The 22,266-nt window shown below is 43.7% G+C and overlaps 1 protein-coding gene across 2 annotated transcripts in view; it reads left to right on the top strand.

The window, feature by feature from the left end:
• The first annotated feature begins 21,149 nt into the window (after window positions 1–21,149).
• Window positions 21,150–22,266, top strand: part of LOC123765486 (CDK5 and ABL1 enzyme substrate 1) — a 28,502-nt gene continuing 27,385 nt past the window's right edge. Inside the window, exon 1 of one of the 2 annotated variants that reach the window (XM_045754106.2) lies at window positions 21,150–21,504. In XM_045754106.2, the coding sequence (XP_045610062.1) occupies window positions 21,182–21,504 (323 nt within the window). In that variant the 5' untranslated portion in view covers window positions 21,150–21,181. The remainder of the gene's footprint in view (window positions 21,505–22,266) is intronic. The other variant, XM_069333959.1, reaches the window with a different exon arrangement.

Genomic DNA, 22,266 nt, shown 5'->3' on the forward strand with positions numbered 1-22,266 from the left:
TTGTTTTATCCAAGCAGGTATCTTGGTATCCAAGCAGGTATCTTGGTATCCAAAGCAGGTATCTTGGTATCCAAAGCAGGTATCTTGGTATCCAAAGCAGGTATCTTGATATCCAAAGCAGGTATCTTGGTATCCAAAGCAGGTATCTTGGTATCCAAGCAGGTATCTTGGTATCCAAAGCAGGTATCTTGGTATGCAAGCAGGTATCTTGGTATCCAAGCAGGTATCTTGGTATCCAAAGCAGGTATCTTGGTATCCAAGCAGGTATCTTGGTATCCCAGCAGGTATCTTGGTATCCCAGCAGGTATCTTGGTATCCCAGCAGGTATCTTGGTATCCCAGCAGGTATCATGGTATCCCAGCAGGTGTCTTGGTATCCAAGCAGGTATCTTGGTATCCAAAGCAGGTATCTTGGTATCCAAGCAGGTATCTTGGTATCCAAGCAGGTATCTTGGTATCCAAAGCAGGTATCTTGGTATCCCAGCAGGTATCTTGGTATCCAAAGCAGGTATCTTGGTATCCAAGCAGGTATCTTGGTATCCCAGCAGGTGTTTTGGTATCAAGCACATATCCATTCAAGTATTCTACCATTTAGTCATGAGCCTGTAATTTCCTTCCTAGTGTTTCACGGGGTTACCTTATCAAAAGTTTTAGCAAAGTCCATGTATTCTACGTCTACCGGAATGCCTTTGTCTGAATAGGTAACAGCTGTTTCAAATATGAGCAGGTTTGTAAAGCAGGATTTGTTATTAACAAACCACTGTTGCGTTGATTCAACAAGATTGTTAACTGTGAGATGGTGAATGTTTCTCACCCTTGGGATTCTCTCCGTGAGCTTGTAGATGTGTGATGTCAAGCTGATTGGCCGGTAGTTTCCTGCTGAGCTCTTGAAAATAGGGGGAAACATTTGCATATTTCCATGCTAGGGGAAAACTATCCCTTGGTCCAGAGATTTTCTGAAAAGGATTTTCAGTGGTAGGCATAGTTTATCTGCCAGTTCTTTTGCGACTTTGGATTGAATTCCGTCCACACATGGGGGTTTGGAGGTTTTTTTTTTTGTCAATGCCCTTCCTGATTGTGTCGCGTGTTATGCGTTTAATATTTAATTTTTAATTTAATATTTAAATTTTTATTTAATTTTTAATTTTAATAATTAACCTTTAATTCGTTCTCTTCGCCTCCTTCAAACATATTTGTGGGTATTATGATGTTGTCTGATCTTTCTGGTGTGAACACTTAAGATAAGATATATACAAGAGTTGTTACATTCTTGTACAGCCACTAGTACGCGTAGCGTTTCGGGCAAGTCCCTGGAATACGATCCCCGCCGCGAAGAATCGTTTTTTCATCCAAGTACACATTTTACTGTTGCGTTAAACAGAGGCTACAGTTAAGGAATTGCGCCCAGTAAATCCTCCCCGGCCAGGATACGAACCCATGACATAGCGCTCGCGGAACGCCAGGCGAGTGTCTTACCACTACACCACGGAGACTGACTTTATATAAAGTATTCATTGAGAGAGTCTGCTGCCCCTCTTATCGTCCATTATAACTTGATTAATTTCATCTTTTAAGGGTCCTTTTGAGTCCTTTATTTTGGTTTTGGCTCCTTACATAGGCATAGATAGTCCTTGGCTCTTCCTGTATGTTTTGAGAAGTTGTCTTTCGTTGTTGCTTTTTGGCTGATCTGATTTCCTGAGTGGCTGAATTGATGGCCCTTTTTCTATATATCATAATCCGTGTTGTTCTTTGAGGACTGATGCCTGGGTCAAAGGTCGAGCTTGTTATTTAGTGACCTCTTTACTGCCTGAGTCGTCCCTCTAGTTCTCTTTCTCGGTACATATTTCTGAACAAGATCAGTGATGACCTTTCTTATGTTTTCCCATGATTCTACAAGGGGAGCCGGTCGGCCGAGCGGACAGCACGCTGGACTTGTGATCCTGTGGTCCCGGGTTCGATCCCAGGCGCCGGCGAGAAACAATGAAACCCCCTGTTACCTAGCAGATGTCACGGGCTGCTTCCTAGGGGTGGAGGCTTGGTCGAGGACCGGGCCACGGGGACACTAAACCCCCGAAATCATCTCAAGATCATAATATTACTGTGTATGATACTGATAAACAGACCCATTTATTGGGGGGTAGACTGGATTATGTGATTGGATACAGCCTAGTAGATAGCAACGTCAACGTTAAGCTCATCCCAGAACTAGTAAGTGATCATTTTGCAATATATTGTGAATACAATGTGGCGGATATTAGGTCCAATCCTCATCCTAGAGTTAAAATTAACATTCCAGACAATCTTAAACAGCACTTTAAGGCTTATGTACATAAGTGGTACACTGGGTATACACCTGTATCAGTGGACCACTTTTACAATGATCTTGTCAGTATCATTACCAGTTATTATGATACCTGGGTTAAATCAAGGAAAAAAAAGAACACTCGTTCTTCCTCATGGACAGAGGATCCTATTATTATTGCAGAGCGAGCTAAAGTGCTTCAGCTTGCTGACTCTTATAAACGAGACAAAACAGCTGACAATTTACTTGCATTCCTTAATGCCAACAGAGATTTTCGCGAGCTTAAGGGTCAAGTTAAGAACACATATTGGGAACAATTCCTACAAGGTATCAATAGAACTACAACATTATCAGAAATGTGGAACAAAATTAAAAACATTACCAAACCTTCAGCCCCAGTTCAGCTTCATCATACTCCTGCAGAATATGCTGACATGCTCCTGGCTCAATGGTCTAGTGTCTCACAAATTTCTTCCTTACCCCCAGATATACAGCAGCATTTAAGACATACCAACATTAACAGAAACTTTAATATTGAAATAGCACGCTCCTCACCAGATTTAACGGATCAGTTTCCTATAACCCCCTTTGAATTAACATCAGCATTAGGAAAACCTAGGCAAACTGCCCCTGGTGAGGATGGTATAACTTATAACATCTTGAGCTTACTGAATGATGTCCCTAGCCACCCTCTGCTTGACCTCTATCAAATGAGTCTCTCACAAGGTATCTTGCCAAAGAAATGGACACAAAGTCTCATAATACCAATTCCTAAACCTAACTCTCAAAAATTCAGACCCATTTCCCTTACATCTTGCATGTGTAAAGTCTTGGAGAGAATTGTTCTCAATCGTGTCATGTTTCAGGTCAAAGAAAAACTGTCCCCAAACCTATATGGGTTCATGCCCAAGTGTAGCACACAAACATGCTTTGCTGAATACTTTGTAAACTCCCAGGATGGGACACAGGCAGCCTTTATTGACCTAAAGTCAGCTTTCGATGTAGCGAATGGCGAAATAATATTAGAGCAACTTGCTGAATTTGGAATCAAAGGTAATCTTCTGAGTTGGATAAAGAGCTACCTATCCAACAGGCGTGCTAGTGTCCTATTTAAAGGAGTTAAAAGTACAAGAACAGATGCATTCGAACTAGGCACACCTCAAGGCGGTGTCCTAAGCCCTATGCTCTTCAATATACTTATGCACAAACTTATCCATGACATACCTGTACAACCTACGGAAACAGTTATATGTTATGCTGATGACATTTGTATTATGGCACACAGTAAACCAAGGCTACAAATGTTACTTGATGCATTCTCCAAGAAAGTAGTAGAATGTGGCCTCATAATCTCTGTTGATAAAACAAGGGTTCTTATTCCCCATTCTCTTCATGCTAACTATACTATTAATGGAGTGCCCGTGGAGACTTGTGAGTCTTATAAATATCTTGGAGTCGAGGTTAATGATACAAATCTCATCAGCAACCTGCGTAAAAAACTTGTTGAGCGTCTTAAACCTCTCAGAACTCTTGTTGGCAAAGGATTTGGCATTAACATAAAATATGCTCGTAGTTTTTATATTGCCTTTATACGATCTGTTGTTGATTATTATGCCTTGCATCTTCTTAATTTTTCTCCTAAACAATTACAAGGCCTAGATGTAGTACAGAATGATGCCATGCGCATCATCCTGGGTTGTCCTAGAACTGTCAGAATTGTTAACATGAGAAAGGAACTAAACTTACCTTCCATTTACGAAAGAATAGTTCTACTTAGTACTATGTTTTGCGCCAAAACTTTGAAAAATAATGGTCCCCCCAGCTCTATTCAAATTAAATTGAGATCCATTCTAAACAATTCTGACTGTTCCCTCAATCCGCCGCAAAAAGCTCCCTACAGTGTGTGGCTCAGTTGTTGTGTCTATAATCTTCAGAAACTGAATGTATCTCTTAACCCTGATAAAACTGTTCACTATATTCCCCCTTGGAAAGATGTGGAGGTCTCTCTGCATTATACTCCCATCAGTGTAAAACAAATGTATAACACTGACATTTTGAGATGTATAACATTAGAAGCTATTGACAGTCATCTTCAAATTCTCAAACCGACTGAATCCTATGCCTTTACTGATGGCTCTGTGCAGTTAGGCACTGGTAGAACAGGTTGTGCATGTGCAGTGTATAAAGGGAATGAAATGATCATGACTAGTACACAGAGATTGAACAACTGGGCAAGCACGACACAGACCGAGCTATTGGGTATTTATCTAGCCACTGAATACCTTAAGCTCAATGGTGGTGGAGTTATTTTCTGTGACTCTAAAAGTGCTCTGCAGTCCTTAAATAACCCATCACAATGTATGTCGGAAGTAGCTTGTAATATTAAATGGAATGTAATTTTTGCCAATGATAATAATTCTTGTATAAAATTTGTGTGGATCCCATCCCATGTTGGAGTTGAAAAACATGACTTTGTAGATCAATTGGCCAATGAGGCTTGCAGGAAAGAAAACATTGATTATGATTTTGGACTATCTAATGCAGTTATTAGAAACATACAAATTAAAGAAATTAATTCAGATTTAGAAGAACTAAGAAATGCACAGAGACCTGAAAGCTGCAGTATTAAAAGTTATGACAAGTTCTGTAATAATAGGTATTTGTATGGTCAGCACAGTAACCGGACCAGGCAATGTGATGTAGTAATTGCGCGAATTCGCCTTGGCTATAGACACATCTGGCAGGTTAGTGAGGCTGAGCCACTACCAGAATATTCAGATTGTAAACTCTGTGATAAACCTTTAATGCATTCACTAGAACACTATATTGATGAATGTGAAACCGTAAAGGACTTTAGACCTCCTGGCCTATTGTACCACCAACTGTGTAACTATTTTATTGACTCAGGTGTTCTGGACGACATCCTAACAATTTACCCAAAATTTGCTTGTCCATTTTAAAGAATGAAGAACAATTTCTACTTATATTCTAAGCTGTATCACTTATGAACCCATCCCTGCACTTGTGTGGCAGTGCACAATAGAAAGTTGTTTTCACATATCCACACATTAAAACATTGATTGTAACCGTGATATATATGTGCTTCAGCCTACAGTTTAGGCCTATTGTCTTATGTATGACCCTCTGTCCTGCGTGACAGTGAATACTAGCATTAACCTCAATTTAATAAGACTATCAAAATCCTCAGATTAGGCAAAATTGTAATTAATTTTGTCAATAAAGATGTTAATAATAATAAGATAACCTCAAGATAAGAAGATACGGTGCCTTGTGTTCCTGTCAACTCCCGCCAGGAAGGGTTTTACAATTCCTTGATAGTCTCCTCGAGGAGTAGGCCAGATAGTCATCACCATGAATCTTTACAAGGGTTTTCTATCATTGTAATCCATCTAAATATATTGTGATCACAAGAAGGGGCGAACTTTTCCCCGTATTTGATCCATCAGTACCTGCTGACATATGAGCGTCCTCTCCATGTTTATACTCTCCATGTTTATACTCTCCATGTTTATACTCTCCATGTTTATACTCTCCATGTTTATACTCTCCATGTTTATACTCTCCATGTTTATACTCTCCATGTTTATACCCCGCCACGTAGAGACTTGTGACTGACAAAAGTGTTTGCAGGTAGAGATTAGCGCCGGGTGGGGGTCGTGTCCATGCTATCTTGAGGTTATCTTGAGATGATTTCGGGGCTTTAGTGTCCCCGCGGCCCGGTCCTCGACCAGGCCTCGACCAGGCTTCCACCTGCAGGAAGCAGCCCGTGACAGCTGGCTAACACCCAGGTACCTATTTTACTGCTAGGTAACAGGGGCATAGGGTGAAAGAAACTCTGCCCAATGTTTCTCGCCGGCGCCTGGGATCGAACCCAGGACCACAGGATCACAAGTCCAGCGTGCTGTCCGCTCGGCTCCCATCATGAGGCAGCGTCAGCCTGCATGTTAACTCCCAGCACTCTTGCGCAGAAAAATAAAAAAAAAAGAGCATCTCACTTGTTTGTTGGCATTAATCAGCGCCCGTTAACTAAAAGCTTTACAAGAGGCTTTAATTCTCTCCAGCACTGTCTGGGGAATTAAATAGATGGGGCTTGAACGCACCAGAAGCCTGTTGAGCTTCCACTGTGTATTGTTAGGGAAGAGAAGTTTTCGATTGCTTGAAGAGCAGACTTTGAATCGCAGAATATTATTCCTCCTCCAATGTTTTTTAATGTGCTGGTTGCTAAATGTAATGCTGCTAGTTCTGCTTGTGTGGAGGTCAGCCAGTTGTTGTAGTCCCTCAGACCTGATTTAAGTCTATAAACGTTTTGCTCTTTCATTACTTGCGATGTTGGGTTGCAAGAAATGTGTGTAAACTAGAGATGTGATGCTTGGGAGGCATTAGGATCCTGCTGGCAAGGACAGGTGCGTCTCTGACCTTCACGTCGTTAAGAAAAATCTGCAAATATGTGGTTTGTAGTGATTCAGTGGCCCTTGAGGCGCGTGTGTGAACCAAGGTTGTGTTGGGAAGTGGCCCCCAGCATAGCTCAAGCAGAGGGGGGGGAAGGGGGTGATGGGGGAGAGGGGTTAGGGGGGATGCAGGGGGGAACACGCTAGGATTATGGTGAGAAGTGACACTCTTGTCTCTATCGTGCACCCATTTCTGTGCTGTCCCAGGTCCATAGATTGTGCCGGGGGTCCTTGCCCCTCTGATGCCCATTGATGTCCCCACTCCCTGTGGTGCCCCGGGTGTGCCCTGCCCCGCGTGGCACTCCCTTTCCCCCGTAGAGCCCCCCGCCCCGCCCCGCCCGTCGTGGTAACCCCCGCCCGCTGCCAACTGTACTAACTATAGCTTCCCCGGGTGTGCCTGGCGTCCGCCCTCCTGCAGGTCGCCCACCCTGCCTCGCCCCGTGCTGCTGCTGGCCTCCCACGGTAAGGCCACCAGCTGTCAACACTGTCCAACACTCCCGCCACTGTCAACAACGCTGCCTGTCCAACACTCCTGCCACTGTCAACCGTTGTTGACAGTGGCGACGAGAAAAAGTAGAATGAAACAAAGTAGAAAGAGCAGAAAGAGGTGACCTCGCCGAGAAGAGAAAGGTCAGAGGTCATTGTGAAATCTCGACTATATGTACGTGCCAAGCTCTCGTTATTGACCAGGGGTTAGAGGTCATCAGAAACCCTCTGGTGGAAATCGTCCTCTTCTGAGTCAGAAGAATATCCGGTACCAGTCACTAAATCGCGTGCATGGAGGTACACGAAGGTACAAGAGCTACCGAGGGTCACTGGTGATGGTGCAGGCGGGGTCGTGGAGGGGTGAGCCGGGACCCAGGAGATAGAGGCGAACTGGCCGAGTGTGGGCCGTCGGTTCCTCAGCAGCCCGTAGCAGCTGTCTAACTCCCAGGTACCTATTTACTGCGAGGTAACAGGCGCATTAGGGTGAAGGAAACTCTGTTCGTTTGTTTTTTTCCGGCGGTGCCGGGAATCGAACCCGGGCCCTTAGGATTAAGACCCCCTCCAAGCGCTGACTACTCACCCGCGAGGCCCCGATGTGTAGATCACCTACACAATTTGTTTTTATGTATGTTTTTAGCTCATATCTTTGGGTACTTGAGACGTATCTGAAAGCGATAGTATTTTCCCCGATACAATGGTGTCACCCAGGCCATTACTGGAGGCCAGAGAGTATTAATAAAAGCGCCACTTATCTTCTCCACTTTTTACAAGTTTATGATAGACACAAAGTGAGATAAGTATATATAAATACAGATAATGCACATGCACACTCACGCGCGCACTCGCGCATAAGCAAACACACGCATGCATACACACACACACAGCCACTAGACTAGTCCCAGAACTAAAAGGCATGAGTTACGAGGAAAGGCTGCGAGAAATGCACCTCACGACATTGGAAGACAGAAGAGTAAGGGGAGACATGATCACTACCTACAGAATTTTCAGAGGTATTGATAAAGTAGATAAGGATAAACTGTTTAACACGAGGAGTACGCGAACAAGTGGACACAGGTGGAAACTGAGTACCCAAATGAGCCACAGGGACGTTAGAAAGAGCTTTTTCATTGTCAACGTAGTTAACAAATGGAATGCATTAGGCAGTGATGTGGTGGAGGCTGACTCCATACACAGTTTCAAATGTAGATATGATAGAGCCCAGTAGGCTCAGGAACCTGTACATTAGTTGATTGATAGTTGAGAGGCGGAACCAAGGAATTGAGCTCAATCCTCGCAAGCACAACAACTAGGTGAGTACACACACACACACACACACAGCGAGGAATGAGCGATCACAGTGAAGGGTGGTCACACTCTTTTAAGACTGTCAGAGAGTCTTCGACACAGTGCCCCCTCTGGAACATACATGTACAAGTTAAATAAACAAACAGAGCGACGAGAGAAGAAAGAGTCAAAGGGTCAAAGGATAAACGTCTTCAGAGTGTCACCAGAAAAGGTCATTTCGTGTGACCCATCTTATTATGGATCTATATAAATATTTCGACTATCCTACCACGCAAAAACAAAAACAGGCCCGTTTCACATCCCTTCAAAAATCAAAGTACTCTACTAGCTGTCAGAGAGCTAGTATGTCTACTAGCTGTGTACAGAGTATGTACTCAGAGTACAGAGTGTACTGTATTGCTATATTGTAAATAGAGGTAGGAGTTGGCAGCCATAACTGGGAAAGGGTTTCCGTAGCCTAATCTTCATTTTAAAGGAAGCCGTGCAATGCTTCCCCCTTCCCCCCCCCCCAGCCGCCGCCCCGTCCTAACCCTCCCTGACCCCAATAACCCTCCATGACCCCTGACACCCCCCTTCCCCCCCGCCCCTCTACAAATATCACATCTGAGAGACCTGAAACACAACAAACTGACCCAACACTTCCTACTCGCTGACAGATAACAGGTAGAAAGATAAACAAATAGACAACAAGGATAGCAAGATAAGACCTGGGAAGGTAACAGATAACAGGTAACTAGTATTCAACAGATGCTAGTAACAGCGCTTTGGCCTGGGTTCGTATCCTGGCCGGGGAGGATTAACTAGGTGCCTATCCTTAACTCTACGCCTCTGTTCACCCAGCAGTAAATGGGTACCTGGTTTTAAATGATTTAGCGGGCCGAATTCCGGGGAAAATTAGGATTAAGGACCTGCCCGAAATATGCTATGGGTGCTAGTGGCTTTACATCCGGGGATCAACAGCCCCGCGGGCCAGTCTCCGACCAGGCCTTCTTGCTATTCCTACTTGTAGCCTATTTGTCCGATAGCTTCTGGGGGTAGCCTGTCTGACCCCTACTAGTGGGGGGAGGGGGGGGGGTAGCTGTGGGTGGACTACGTGCGTCTCCACACGGCCGTTGTTAAGCTGTCACTCGAGTCCCCGGTTCGAGGTACCGGGCTGGAATTTAATTCCGAACACAGCTTAAGTAATGAATATACTGTTTAGAAATTAAGCTCAGAACTTTTTATTTGTTTTTGCAGTCAGAGTAGCAATGTTTACATGAATGTTGTGGGCAGACACTTTTGTCCAGTTGACTCAGTGACCCCCGGGGGACAGTGACCCCGGGGGGGGGCTACAGTGACCCCCGGGGGACAGTGACCCCGGGGGGGGACAGTGACCCCCGGGGGAGACAGTGACCCCCGGGGGAGACAGTGACCCCCGGGGGTCAGTGATCCCCCGGGGGACAGTGACCCCCGGGGGACAGTGACCCCAGGGGGAGACAGTGACCCCCGGGTGAGACAGTGACCCCGGGGGGGGGACAGTGACCCCCGGGGGACAGTGATCCCCCGGGGGACAGTGATCCCCCGGGGGACAGTGACCCCCGGGGGAGACAGTGACCCCCGGGGGAGACAGTGACCCCGGGGGGGGACAGTGACCCCCGGGGGTCAGTGATCCCCCGGGGGACAGTGACCCCCGGGGGAGACAGTGACCCCCGAGGGAAACAGTGACCCCGGGGTGGGGACAGTGACCCCGGGGTGGGGACAGTGACCCCGGGGGGGGACAGTGACCCCCGGGGGTCAGTGATCCCCCGGGAGACAGTGACCCCCGGGGGAGACAGTGACCCCCGGGGGAGACAGTGACCCCGGGGGGGGGACAGTGATCCCCCGGGGGACAGTGATCCCCCGGGGGACATACTGTAGGTCGGCTTCAGTCGTGTTCTGTGTTTACAACGAGAGTCTCCGCTGGTCGGTTAGCAAGCTGTTGTGTCGACCTTAATGCTCCTCAAAGGTTGACCGGCTTTACAGGACAGTCCCTCTCCCTTGACTCATAATCGAGAGACCCGGATTTAATCCCCGGTTGGGTACGTTCCGTTTCACCTGATGGCTCTGTTCACCTAGCACTTTAATAGAGACCTTGGAGTTAGGTAACTGTTGTGGCCCTGCATCCTGGAAAAGGTCAGTAGTTGGCCCTAAGGGTTAGCCTAGATAAGCCAAAGTACAGGCATCCTGTCCTCTTCGAGGACACTAAAGAGATAGTGGCCCTCAGGTAAAGTCAGGTAAACAACAGACCGGGAGTGCTAATAAGTCTCCACTACAAAGTACCAGACGGCTCATAACAAGGCAGTTCACAGAACACTTGCATTCACCTCCCAACATCAACATGGATTCAGGGAAGCAAAATCCTGCTTTGATCAGCTTATTAAAGTTTTACAACACGATGACAAACATGTAACAAGAGAGAGAGAGAAGGTTGAACAGAGTGCATTTTCCTTGGCTGTCAGAAATCTTTCGACACTCTACTTCATAGAGACTCGTATGCAACAAGAGACGTATAGAAGAAAGACGTAGGAAGGTATCCAACTGCAGGAAATACTGGAGGGGGAGGCAGCTTCCCACCAGAGGCACACATCAACAGAATAACGTCAGCAGAACATGCAAGTCTGTCTGCCCTTCAATAATTTGGGCGAAGGAGCCTTCCGAAGGCTTTAAACAGTGTGAGATCCACTCTTGAGTCTACTGCCTCGACTTGGAACCCCTTCCTGAAGATGCTAGACAAAGTCCAAAACTATGCAGCAAGGCTTGTTCCTCAGCTGAGGGGACTGAGGTATTTGATAAAAAGACTGAGAGAACTGGACATCACTACACTGTAGGAAAGAAGGAACAAGAGGGACATGATAACGATATACATGGAATCTGAACACAAATCAGAGAAAGAATTTCGTCACCGTAAGAGTAGTATATAAATGTAATGTATTAGATGAGGAAGTTCTTGATGCTTATTTAATACAGTTGTAAATTGGTAAATATAAGTAGAACTAGTGAATAATTTTGACTTAAACTACTAATAATTGAGAGGCGGAACTTAAAAGCTAACGCTCGACCCTGCAAGCGCATCTAGGTGAGCACATCCAGGCGAATACACCCCCCTCCCCCCCCACCTGTTTTAACAACTTGGAATGAGCTGAGTGGAATTTTTCTTTAAATCAATTGAGTAAAATTGTGATTACAAAAGCATCGAGTGAAAACTGCTTAAACGAACTAATAAAGATAAATACGATGTAATAAAAATACTGCGACGTGAAATCTTTGCCAGTTGGCAGTTTCAACGTTGTTGACTTAGTACGTGTTGAAGGTAAAAAATATTTATATATTCTCCCCTTTTATCGCGCGCTCTTAATGTGCATAATGTCAGAGTCAATGGTTTTGTATAAGATACAGTCTGAACTTGCAGCGGTGTTGATCATATTGCATTGTGTTGATGTCTGCTTTCTCCAGGGATGGGGCTCGGGGGCTTGTTTACCAGCAATATATATATTGGATCACATATTGTTTCGTTTAACCTGCGTCTGTCCTTTGTTTCTGTGTCTTGACCTCTTGTGTTGGGGCGGCCTTGGATTCTTTTGTTGAGACAGCCTTGGAATCTGTGTCGGACGCCCTTTGACTTAAAGCTGGGACGCCATTTCTGTGTTCTGCCTGTTTGATTCACAACAGTTAGTGTTTGAATATAAATTGTACTTGAATTTCGTTCTTCCTCTGTGATGTAGTGGGTTGCTGAGCAGTAGTTGATACCTAAACTGTCAGCTGGGGTTGATGGGTCAAGTCTGTCATTGTCTGAGAGACCAAATGCTTCATTGTCCTCTGTCTTGAGGTTCAGGAACCTATGCAGCCATAACAGAGGTCGCTGTTATCAGTTAAATCTCGTTCTGTGGGAACCGACCTGTGAGATTTATATTTATTTAATTTATATGAATTTATATTTACGTTAATTTATATACTTCGATAGCAATTTGTATAATGATAAGTGGACTGTATTTCTGCAATAATCTCAATCTCACAAATCGATCCTCTACACATTAGGGGGGGTTAAATTAATATATATGCAGCCAATCAAACTACAGTAATAGACTACATACTATTAAACATTGAAGAGGTTCCTTATCTTATAGTACAGCAGGTTAGTCCACCAGGTATAACTAGGGTGTAGACACCAAATTATCCTCTTTGAGGTAGCTTCCATATCACCCAGTAACTGGTGCACAAATCCTTCCTCGTCATGACCTGTCAAAAGTGCGCTAGCTGTGAAGCCAGAATCTATATATGACAAGTATATCAGAGAAAACACTATACAGTACATGGAACATTAAAGACCTGGCTTAATTACCTTTAGTTTGAGGCTTCCATGTGATCTAACCGGGTCACCCTATATCCTGACATTAATGGCCATAAATGAATGATAAACGGGTTTCGGATAGACTTAACTTGAATTGTAGACATCGTGTTGGAGATGGTACCTTTGGTTTCCATAACACTACGTCCAAGTAAAATTAACAGGAGCCGTATTTGCTCCTGTGTGCCTCTGGTCTCGTATAAACAATGACTGTTTAACTCTCCATACAATTGACGTTACTGGCCGACATTGTCCAGAATGATAGGAGCCGATTTGCTCCACACGTCTCGGAGGTGACACAACAATGGCTCCCTCCTTCCCCACTCACTGACGCCTGGCCTACTTTGTCCAGATTTCAGAAAGTGATAGAAGGGTCACATTTACTCTACTTTAATATTTATAATTAAGTTAATTTATATAAGATGTTTTATGATGGTAAAGTCCAAAGACTAATGTATTTAAGAATAATTCCCACCATAATAGGTGGTGAATTATAATAGTATGTGGTGATGATATCCCGTTTTCTTTAGACGGTAATTCCTCTACAAGTTACGTTTTCTATGGGTAACTTGTTGGTAATACAGTTATTATCTGTATGATTATTAAATGGTGTCGGATTTTCCGACATAATTCCCCAGGGGGCTGCTCACGGGTCGAAGTCCTCTTTAGAACAGACGAACACCGATACTCCTCCTTCGAATTATTTGATTAATTTGATGTTAGTAGTTAGTAAGCACACATTTGTGTGTCTGTTCGTACAGGACGGATGTCCCGTACTAGAGTTGCAGGGGTTAGAAGTCTAATGCAATTTCATTTCCCTGTCAACTCTTGAAAGGCTAATATTCAAGCCTTATTACATATTATTTAACCCAGAAGACTGGATGTGATCAAGTACTACAGTCAAGTATGATTCAGGGACTGCAGTGAGATCAGTGACATAGATATAACTTGAAGTTTGTTCAGGTAACTGGTCACTGATATATAAACACTGAGGCCCATGGAATACATCTTGATTAAATAATAAATGTATCAAATCAGTCATCAGATTTATTGGGGTTTAATTTAATTAATTGATTCAGAAGATTGAATAGCTCATCATTAAAGTAAAGTATGGTTCTGAGACTGCAGTGGGTTCAGTGACATTGGTCGCAGTGACTTGTAGCTGTTTTAGGCTACTGTTCACTGATTTGCCACTGAGGCCTCATGAACTCATCTTCAGCTTTAAATGATGATACTAACATCAACCTCTGTTGGTATAGTCAGCTGTAATCTCCTTAGTATAATGCTACTGGAGAAATATAATCAGCTGACAAATTTAGATTTCTACTAGTATTGTTTATCTGCAGGCATAGGTCTCCTCAGGCTTGATACTGGGCCTGAGAGTAATTTACCTCCTGCAGAGTTTAACATGGTTATACCCTGATATTTAGTAGGGCTACCAATGAATTGATGGTAGTAGTCCGTCCCCACAAGGACAGCCATTTGGCATTTGATTTGCTCAAATTTACCTGCAGCTGCTTGATAATAGCTTTCCAGGTCAGCATAATCAACTTGAGATTGTTGTGACAAATCTTCACATTTCTTGATCTGTCTTGTTAAGTGGCCTTTAAGACCTGCAAGGGTTCTTTTCATTCTCCCTGCATTATCCATCCTGGCTAGTTGGTGAAGCCTTGTGGGGCTTGTACTTGGGTCGCTCATAATACTGAACAAGCACTGATGGTAGCCTAGGGTAAATTCTGCACTCGCTAGGCTGTAATCCTACCTCTACTAGAGGTTAGCACTTAAAATTAATACACATTATATATATACAATCATACACACTAATGATTTGAGTGATAAACCAGTGTCACTGGAAGTACCTTTAGGTTAGCTCTTCTATATCACCCTAGGATGGTAGAGACACTAATTAATCACTCAAAGGTGTAATGATCATAAGTAATTTATTATATATACAACTCAACTCGAGTTGTTAAAAATTACACCCAAAATAGGGTCTGGACCATTCATTAATGGTGTTAGGTTGTTCAATATAGTACAACTGACTATTGTAATAATGGGACTAGGATGAACAATAATAGTTCAACTAGTCATATCCTACCCTGTTGTGGGTTGGCAATTAGTAAATATTATACTGTGATCACTAGTGCAATTTATATTAAATAATTCTCTATTTTGGAGAAATAATATACACAATTATTGATAATAGCCTCTTAATTAGCCTCTATGAAACTTCTAATATTATCTAGAAGTATTAAATATTATTAGTGACCTCGCGAAATAAAGTCCACAAAATTCGTAGATAATCTCTCGCGAAATGTAACACCACGAAATCCGTGAACAATCTTGCGACAGTCACTAATTGGCTGGCTTCTATATTAGCGCTGTCATTTCACGAAATAACACGCCACCAAATATCTGTGGGTGTGCATGAAACCGCTGACGAAGCTGAACTGGGCTGAGGGAGACTCCTGAGCTCCCACGAGGCAACGCCGCTGTCTATGACTGGCTGGCTTTGTTTAAATAACACTGCACTAGTATTTAATGAATCCACTGGTTAACTGGTTCATCCGGTACTAAGATGACCAAATGTGGGTTCAAAGGATCAAATAATCCGTCATCCGGTTCGAAGATGACCAAATAATTCGGTTTCGAAGGACCAAATAATGTGGGAACCGACCTGTGAGATTTATATTTATTTAATTTATATGAATTTATATTTACGTTAATTTATATACTTCGATAGCAATTTGTATAATGATAAGTGGACTGTATTTCTGCAATAATCTCAATCTCACAAATCGATCCTCTACACATTAGGGGGGGTTAAATTAATATATATGCAGCCAATCAAACTACAGTAATAGACTACATACTATTAAACATTGAAGAGGTTCCTTATCTTATAGTACAGCAGGTTAGTCCACCAGGTATAACTAGGGTGTAGACACCAAATTATCCTCTTTGAGGTAGCTTCCATATCACCCAGTAACTGGTGCACAAATCCTTCCTCGTCATGACCTGTCAAAAGTGCGCTAGCTGTGAAGCCAGAATCTATATATGACAAGTATATCAGAGAAAACACTATACAGTACATGGAACATTAAAGACCTGGCTTAATTACCTTTAGTTTGAGGCTTCCATGTGATCTAACCGGGTCACCCTATATCCTGACATTAATGGCCATAAATGAATGATAAACGGGTTTCGGATAGACTTAACTTGAATTGTAGACATCGTGTTGGAGATGGTACCTTTGGTTTCCATAACACTACGTCCAAGTAAAATTAACAGGAGCCGTATTTGCTCCTGTGTGCCTCTGGTCTCGTATAAACAATGACTGTTTAACTCTCCATACAATTGACGTTACTGGCCGACATTGTCCAGAATGATAGGAGCCGATTTGCTCCACACGTCTCGGAGGTGACACAACAATGGCTCCCTCCTTCCCCACTCACTGACGCCTGGCCTACTTTGTCCAGATTTCAGAAAGTGATAGAAGGGTCACATTTACTCTACTTTAATATTTATAATTAAGTTAATTTATATAAGATGTTTTATGATGGTAAAGTCCAAAGACTAATGTATTTAAGAATAATTCCCACCATAATAGGTGGTGAATTATAATAGTATGTGGTGATGATATCCCGTTTTCTTTAGACGGTAATTCCTCTACAAGTTACGTTTTCTATGGGTAACTTGTTGGTAATACAGTTATTATCTGTATGATTATTAAATGGTGTCGGATTTTCCGACACGTTCTGTGCTTCCTTGTTAGGGCAGGGTCTCAGGCTATGGTTTGTTATCAAATGTTATCATGTGTAATGCTATCAGGCGTGCTGTTATCAGGTGTGCTGACAAAAGTAGTCTGGGTCCGAGGCGCATAAATTCGATTCTGGAGACTGCTAACGAAAACAAATATTCGCGGAGGCTTTGTATTGGTTGATTACTGACCAATGAAAAGAGGCTGCCAGAATGCCGCGCGCTCTCGGACCTCAGGAAGAACAGAGGTTCCCGCGCCTGCTGGCAAGGTGTAGTGACGGAAGCCTCATTACATATTATTCATTAATATTTTGTTGAATCTCTGCCAAAGAAATCAGATTATCACATCATTACTTTTGTTGATGACGATGATACCAAATACCAGACATACCAAACGTATACGAAACCGTTAAACTGTCTTTAACGGTTTCATTATTAACGCTATTCAAATATTTTTAATAACGTTTTAGACAGGTGTGAGAACCTAAGCCTAGTCGTCCAAATGTGCGAAAGGTGTTATTAAAATACAACTGCATGATGACTCTCAGCTTCATTATGTATTTAAATTAAAGAAACCTTGTCCATGATGTATCACTATACTCCTAGTACTGTACTAAGTGAGTACGGTACTTCTAATCCATGTATAATCCATGTAATCCACGTAAGTGACGCTGCCTGAAGTCCAAGTGTTGCAACAGAATGATTGATTTGATTGTTACCGCCGAAGGCGGCTAGTTTATTGTGCACCCCATACTCATCCTGTGAGCGGTAGCGCAAAAGCATTACAGAGGGCAGTAAACAACAATCCTGTCTTGAGTTGAGGGTTCTATATATGTGACTTGGTCTCTACCTTTCAGTCAGCGCTGTTTGCCATACTAGTCAGGTTATCATGAGATGATTTCGGGGCTTAGCGTCCCCGTGGTCCTCGACCAGGCCTCCTTTTTGTTACATCCCCCCCCCCCAGGAAGCAGCCCGTAGCAGATGTCTAACTGATCTGTTTAGTTAGTACCTATTTACTGCTAGGTAACAGGGGGCATCAGGGTTAAAGAAATATTTTGCCCATTTGTCTCCGCCATTACCGGAGATCGCACCCGGAACCTCAGGACTACGAATCCGAAGCGCTGTCCACTCAGCTGCCAGGTGCCTGTCAATGATGTAACTTGTTCAGCTAAACGAATGTTGGGGTCTTTCTTCTCTATGTAACCTTTCCAGAACTAAACTAAACCAACTTCTAACACTCCTTCTATCATCTAACACATTTACGAACATCTAACATGCACTAACATACATTTACACACTACTTTACACACTTGACATACATTTACACCACCACGAGAGCTCAAACATGCAAATTGATCAAGCTACTTTAAGCTTATCTCCTTCCATTGAATACCTTCCGGTTGGTAGGTCAGTGTGCTCTCCATTACACGTTTAGAGGGCAGCTGAGCGAGGGTTGTGAAGCTGCTTTCTTTTTGCCAATTGTTCCTTTCCATTGGGATGAGTCCTGCGATCTTGTTAGCTCTATCCCCCCAGCTGGAGAATGACAGAATGGTAGACATAGTGGATCAGAAGTTTATTGTAGCTATAAAGCGCCATTGATATTGCTAGGTGTACTACGATACAACCAGATGCGTTTGTTTATGATGACTAAATTTGTCCTTACCGTACCTATAGGTTCATGGTTCCCATTCCCTCGGTAGTACAACTTAACGCTCAGCCTGCGGTCACAAATCTAGACTAGCCTCGGTGCTAGACGATTCACGGGTGCTAGGCTAGTCGTGGGTACAGATATAGGCAGAGTGTTGGCTCGCTCCTATCTCCCTCCCGTATTCTCACCTGCCAGAATGGCAAGAAACTCACCAAACATACAATAGACCCACTGAACACCCTCCCACGCATACACAGATGAAGCAGATGGATACTTCCTGGCCTCCTGCTGCTGCTGCTGCTGCAGTTGAAGCGGACATCATTGGGAGATGTGGGTGGTCGTCAACCACCATAACGGCACTCAGTGTGTGATGGATCTTTCCCCGTAAAGGTCCTTTGATCTTGTTGCCGACTGATCTGGACATTGTACCGTACTGAGCCAACGTCCCTCTATCCCACACTGTTCTTCTATCCTAGCTCTACGTTGTAAATTTAACGACCATAAGTAGAATGAGGCAACGAAATGCACTTTTTATTTAAGGAGTAAGTTAGTAAACATGCGAGGGCATAATTATAGCTGCAACTCTGCATGCCACCTTCACTGCCAACCGACTTCCCGTAGTTGGCACACTAACTTTTACAATGTCCAAGACCGTGCTTTGTGCGTCACGGCCTCCCTTCACTGAGGCGTCACTGGCTTCCTAACTGCTATTCCCCTCCCAAACCCCTATTGAAACACCGCTTAAGAGCGCGTACTTCCCCTATTGACGTACAATTTGCGTCATGAGGATTTGGTTCCTGAGCCATTATGTGCCTATGTAACCTTCTCATATATGATAGGTATGGAGTGGGTCCTGTAGCCGTCGGGTCTCTACCCAAAGGTCCAGCGTTCGCTTCTCGCACAGGGAGCTGACAAAATTGTCTTGCACCTCGTGCCTCTTTTTAAATTTGCAAAAAAAATATAGGCACCCGGGAATTAGGCACCTGTTGTGGGTTGGATCCTGGGGGCAACTTCAAACTAAAAGCTTCCTGTCCTCAAAAGTACGAAACCGTACTTAGCACGCTGCCTCCTCATCGTTGAAGCACTGCTGGCTGGGTTGCAACCCATCCTCCGAATTGACAGTACGTTTTAATACTAAGTGTAATAAGTACATTTCCTGACTGTCATACATAGTACATAATTGCACTTATGGGGCTTTTACATTTACCTCCCACATTTAATTAGCCTCGTTTTCTGTTAAGACACTCAGAATTTTAGGATAAAATTTTAAAGTTCAGCTGGCTAGTGACGGCATAATTAACTATGCTCCACACACATGGGAGCACCTCTTGCTTCGTTAGTGTACTGCTCACACCTCTCCTCACCCTCAGTGAACAACCACTGAGGATAAGGAGTCACATAGCCCAAGTAATTAGTAAGTAATTATCAGAATAAGGCGTGACCCCCGTGTATAATAATAATTCGTTTTGTCAGGGACAGGAAGCCTGTGTATGATGATAATATATACTTTAGTTTGTATCGAATCCCTTCCCCCCCCCCCCCTCCAACGAAGGTCAAACTACGGACCCTACCTAGGATCCAACCTCACATTACAGTTGTCTAACTACCAGGTAGCAATTTACTGTTAGTTAAACAGAGGCATTAGGTGAAAGGAAATGCGCGTGAGGCATTTAAATAGCATGACGGGCTCAGCGCCCCCCTCCCTCCCATCTAATAATTATAACCTACCTCAACTAGCGCCTCTTCCACCCAACAACAACCTACCTTAACCACTATATATATACTTTCCACTTTATAAACGTGGGATCACCATACATTTGAAACTTCTGCCTCAGAGAAGTAAATAAAGAGTATTCAGAGACCTTGTGGATTCTCACTGAACACTTTAATATTTTCTTTTTCTACCATTCCTATTTTTTTTATTAACTATATTACAGACGCACACGTGTAGTCCCACACGACCTGTCTACCATTCCTCAATGGGTGTAATATATATATATATATATATATATATATATATATATATATATATATATATATATATATATATATATATATATATTCATCAACTTCATATAGCATTACATATATGACATTCCACCTTTTAAATGTATTCTCTTTCAGATATACACGAATGATTACTTATTCGTTTATAAATAACAAATGGAGGCATTGTGGCAAACCGGAAACTATAAATAAACCGGAAGAAGACGATCAATGTCGCTGAGGTCACGTCCGTCTTGATGGGTTACCCTGGTGACCACCTGCTCCCTATGTTCCTGCTGACCTATATTGCCGCCAGCCGACACTATAGTGTGCTATTGACCATATATCGACCTTGATTCCTCATAAGATTAAAGCTGCTGCTGGCGGCGCGTCAATGAATTGTGAAACATCGATTTGCTGATCAGAAGCTGCTGTTGCCACTCTTTTATGGCGATTGTTGCCTTTAGATTTGGTTATAATAGGTGTGCGGTGTGATGTATGACCGCGGGCGTTATCAGCTGGCAACATAGAGCATGAGTAATAACGCGTAGTAGCCTTCAACCTGCGTTATCACCACAATATATTACCTCTTACACTATCCACACACACACAGCATTGCCACCAGGCCCTCTCGACCACTTCTCTCTCCCACAGTTTAATAAAATATAAAACCGAAATTAGTAGAGGTATCATTTTTACCCACATACCGTCACGGGCTACGTACGGCACGTAATGAAATCCCCAGAAGGAGGGCTAGATTAAGGTACGAAGAAATAGGGGGAAATTGAAGATGTGGCGTAGGGTGCGACACAGGGGGAGCGAGGCACCTCCACACACACAGCCTTCAGCGGCCCGTCAGTTAAGATGGCGACGGTGATGCAGAGGCAGCGCTCGCGCAGAAAACTGGCTGCTCTCACCTTCCTCTCCAACATCTCGCTGGATGGCACACACCGAGACACCAAGCTGTCACAATATGGCCGAGGGGGCTTCTTGGGGAAGACGCCGGCGGAGCTGAGGGCGGACGTCCAGGGGGACCGGAACGACAAGGAGAACCAAGTGGTGTCGCCCCAGAGGCAGGCGGACCCCACCACGGCCTCTTCCTGCTTCCCCGACGGCCACATCCTCGTTGGGGAGGCTCCTGACGCCCCTCAGCCGGATAGACAGTTGGCTATACAGTTCCGTGACAGGTGAGAGACGGGTGCTGTCATCCCGCGAGCTGTCAAGGTGTCTAAGACACGGGGTCAAGGGGACCACAGCAAAACACAGCCTTGAAGGTGTAGTTTTTTTTTGTTTTTTTACCTGTCCAAATTGTCAGTCTTGATGTTATCGCAAATTGGGTGGACAGGCTCGTAAGAATGACTTCAGTTTTGTCCTGAAATAACCACGAAGTACCAGAATGAATTGTCCTGTCCGAGTGATTCCTGTCCGTATTCAAATGACATGTAGAAATTTGTTAGCCAATATAAGAAAGTGGCTTCATGGGTTTTGTCATCACTTAACTTTCTGATGGGGAAATTATCCTTATGAACTATCTGCAGAGTTTCTTTTATCCTGATGCTTCTGTTCACCTAGTAGTAAGTAGGTACCTGGGAGTTAGACAGCTGCTACGGGCTGCTTCCTGGTTATGTATTAGAAAATGGAGGCCTGGTCGAGGACCAGGCCACGGGACGCTAAGCCCCGAAATCATCTCGAGATAACCTCAAGATAACAGGAGAAACGGTGCTCATTACTGTCAGTTGCCATCAATGGCAGGAGATGTTTAGGAATGTTTTCTTACATCTGCCTATACAGTGTAGTCATACTGGAGGGGGTGTGTTAGTTTCCGACACGAGACAATTCGATTAAGTTCATTTCCCGTTTGTTAAAGCCATGTATATTGCTATGCTAGGATGTATTAGCTTATCTTAGACTATTTTGCTCTGGTTGGTTAGGTTTGGTTAAGTTGAGTT

Source organism: Procambarus clarkii, chromosome 30, assembly GCF_040958095.1.
Source record: "Procambarus clarkii isolate CNS0578487 chromosome 30, FALCON_Pclarkii_2.0, whole genome shotgun sequence".
Taxonomy (NCBI): Eukaryota; Metazoa; Arthropoda; class Malacostraca; order Decapoda; family Cambaridae; genus Procambarus; species Procambarus clarkii.